At 43.6% G+C, this 2386-nt stretch overlaps 1 protein-coding gene and 1 pseudogene across 2 annotated transcripts in view; both read right to left on the bottom strand.

Moving 5' to 3' along the window:
- Window positions 1-215: 215 nt before the first annotated feature.
- Window positions 216-1088, bottom strand: LOC119473823 (annotated as a pseudogene). Its single transcript, XR_005203060.1, has one exon. The product of XR_005203060.1 is annotated as a nucleophosmin-like (transcript).
- Window positions 1089-1835: 747 nt separating this feature from the next.
- MRPL9 (mitochondrial ribosomal protein L9) overlaps window positions 1836-2386 on the bottom strand; it is a 5406-nt gene continuing 4855 nt past the window's right edge. The window contains exon 7 of the mRNA XM_037744866.1: window positions 1836-1964. Within this exon, the coding sequence (XP_037600794.1) occupies window positions 1836-1964 (129 nt within the window). The remainder of the gene's footprint in view (window positions 1965-2386) is intronic.

Here is a 2386-nt window from a genome sequence, read left to right as displayed (position 1 = left end):
TCAGCCTCCTGAGTAGCTGGGATTACAGGCACGCGCCACCATGTCCAGCTAATGGTTTGTATTTTTAGTAGAGACGGGGTTTCACCATGTTGACCAGGATGGTCTCGATCTCTCGACCTCGTGATCCACCCGCCTCGGCCTCCCAAAGTGCTGGGATTATAGGCGTGAGCCACCGCGCCCGGCCAAGATGGAAAATTTTTAACAAATTGTTTAAACTATTTTCTTAAAGAGACTTCCTCCACTGCCAGAGACCATGAATAGCCTCCTGGTCAGTCATCCAGAAGCAATTCTTCACATAACTGATGAACTTGGCTTCCACTTTGGGAAGAGAACCATCTTTTTCTATACTTGCTTGCATTTTTGCTTTAATGTCTTCTATAGAACTAGGTCCTTTTGGTGTTTTAGGAGTTTTTTCCTGTTTTTTGAAGGATTCTTGTCCTTTTGATCTTGGTGTTGATGATGGTTTTGAGTCTTTTCCATTCTGATTTGACTTATGTGCATTTTTGGCTGGAGTATCGTGTATAGATTTCTTCACTGGCACTTTTTCTTCAGTTTCCTCATCAAAATCATCATCATCTTCATCAGCTTAAGAGTTTCACATCCTCCTCCTCATCTTCTGACTCTGCATCTTCCTCCACAGCTACTAAGTGCTGTCCGCTAGCATACACTGGCCCTGAACCACACTTCAATCGTAAGACCACTGGTGGTGTTATTTCAAAGCCCCAAGGGAAACCGTTGGCTGTACAGACATTTTCAAAGTTGCCAGTGTTACTTTAATTGGACTGCCTTCGTAATTCATTGCCTCTGCTTCAACAATGTGCAACTCATCCTTTGCACCAGCTCCTAAACTGACCGTTCTTAAAGATAACTGGTGCTCATTTTCATCATTATCCACCTTAAAGTGATAATCTTTGTCGGCCTTTAGTTCACAACCGAAAAGATAGTTCTGGGGCCTCAGGGGGCTCATGTCCATGTCCATCGAATCTTCCATCGGGTGGCAACACGCACTTAGGTGGAAGAGAAGGCAGACGGAGATAAACGACCACTGCTCAAAAGAACAGCAGCCCAGGATGGACTCACACCAGGGAAAAAGGTAAGTTAGGAGTTCTATGGTGGAGAACTCCTGGTGGAGGCTGGGAGACAGAGGCTGTAGTGAGCCTAGATCGTGCCACTGCACTCCAGCCTGGGCAACAAGAGTAAAATTCCGTCTCGAAAAAAAAGAGATCAGTTTGGGCTTCAAGATGCCCCAATAGGCCATTGAGGGTACCTATATTTACACTGATTGCCCCTTCATTGGTGATGTGTCCATCTGAGGGTGGATCCTGTCTGGCATGGTGACCAAGATAAAGATTCAAAAGATCAATGTCATCCACCAAGACTATTTCCATTCTGTCTGTAAGTACAGTTTCTTCAAGAAGCACCCCAAGAGCATGTTCATGCACCCTTGCTTCAGGGACGTCCAGATCAGCACAATCATGGTTGGGTAAGCACCAGCATGAGCAAGATGGTACACTTCAACATGCTCAAGGTCCCCAAAGCCACCAAGAAGCAATTCCTGTTCTGAGCCTGGATGCCTGCCTCCTCCCTAATGTGAAATAATGTTGCTGTGTCCTCGGTGGATAGAGCAAAAGAGAAAAAAAAAAAAAAAAAAAAAAAAAAAAAAAAAAAAAAAAAAAAAAAAAAAAAAAAAAAAAAAAAAAAAAAAAAAAAGAGAGAAAAAAAAAAAAAAAAAAAGAAATAATGTTATTTTCCCATTCCAAAAAAAAAAGGGGAGGAGGGGAAGAAATGCTAAATGTCAGATAGTGCCAGTGCCAGACTTGAGTTATAGAGCTCCGTCAAGGATGAAGTTGGCTACGGTTGTCAGTACAACTACTGATGACAGACGTCTCATTAACAGAGACGGGACGAAAGTGATTAACTGACTCAGAGTGGTAGGTGAGCTCAAATAGGATAGAAACCAACATCTGGTACAGATAGCAAAGGAGTCAGTGATCCCACTGTTACCGCCCGAAAGTGCATGACCTCACATTGTATTTGAGTGACCCTGGCATCATCCACCTGTAAACGGATGTTCTTTTTGCTACTAATGAAACTCTGAACTTACAGAAAATTGTCTACTTTCCTTATCTCCCATCAAGACATCCATTCCAGAGTTACCTTATGACTAGCTTCACATCTTAATCTTGATCTAGGAAATTAAGATATCTTATTTTTCGGGCCGGGCGCGGTGGCTCAAGCCTGTAATCCCAGCACTTTGGGAGGCAGAGGTGGGTGGATCACGAGGTCGAGAGATCGAGACCATCCTGGTCAACACGGTGAAACCCCGTCTCTACTAAAAATACAAAAAATTAGCTGGACATGGTGGCGCATGCCTGTAATCCCAGCT

Source organism: Cebus imitator, unplaced genomic scaffold, assembly GCF_001604975.1.
Source record: "Cebus imitator isolate Cc_AM_T3 unplaced genomic scaffold, Cebus_imitator-1.0 Scaffold188, whole genome shotgun sequence".
Lineage (NCBI taxonomy): Eukaryota > Metazoa > Chordata > Mammalia > Primates > Cebidae > Cebus > Cebus imitator.
The sequence above is the reverse complement of the archived record's forward strand: the minus strand, read 5'-3'. Positions and strand labels throughout refer to the sequence as shown.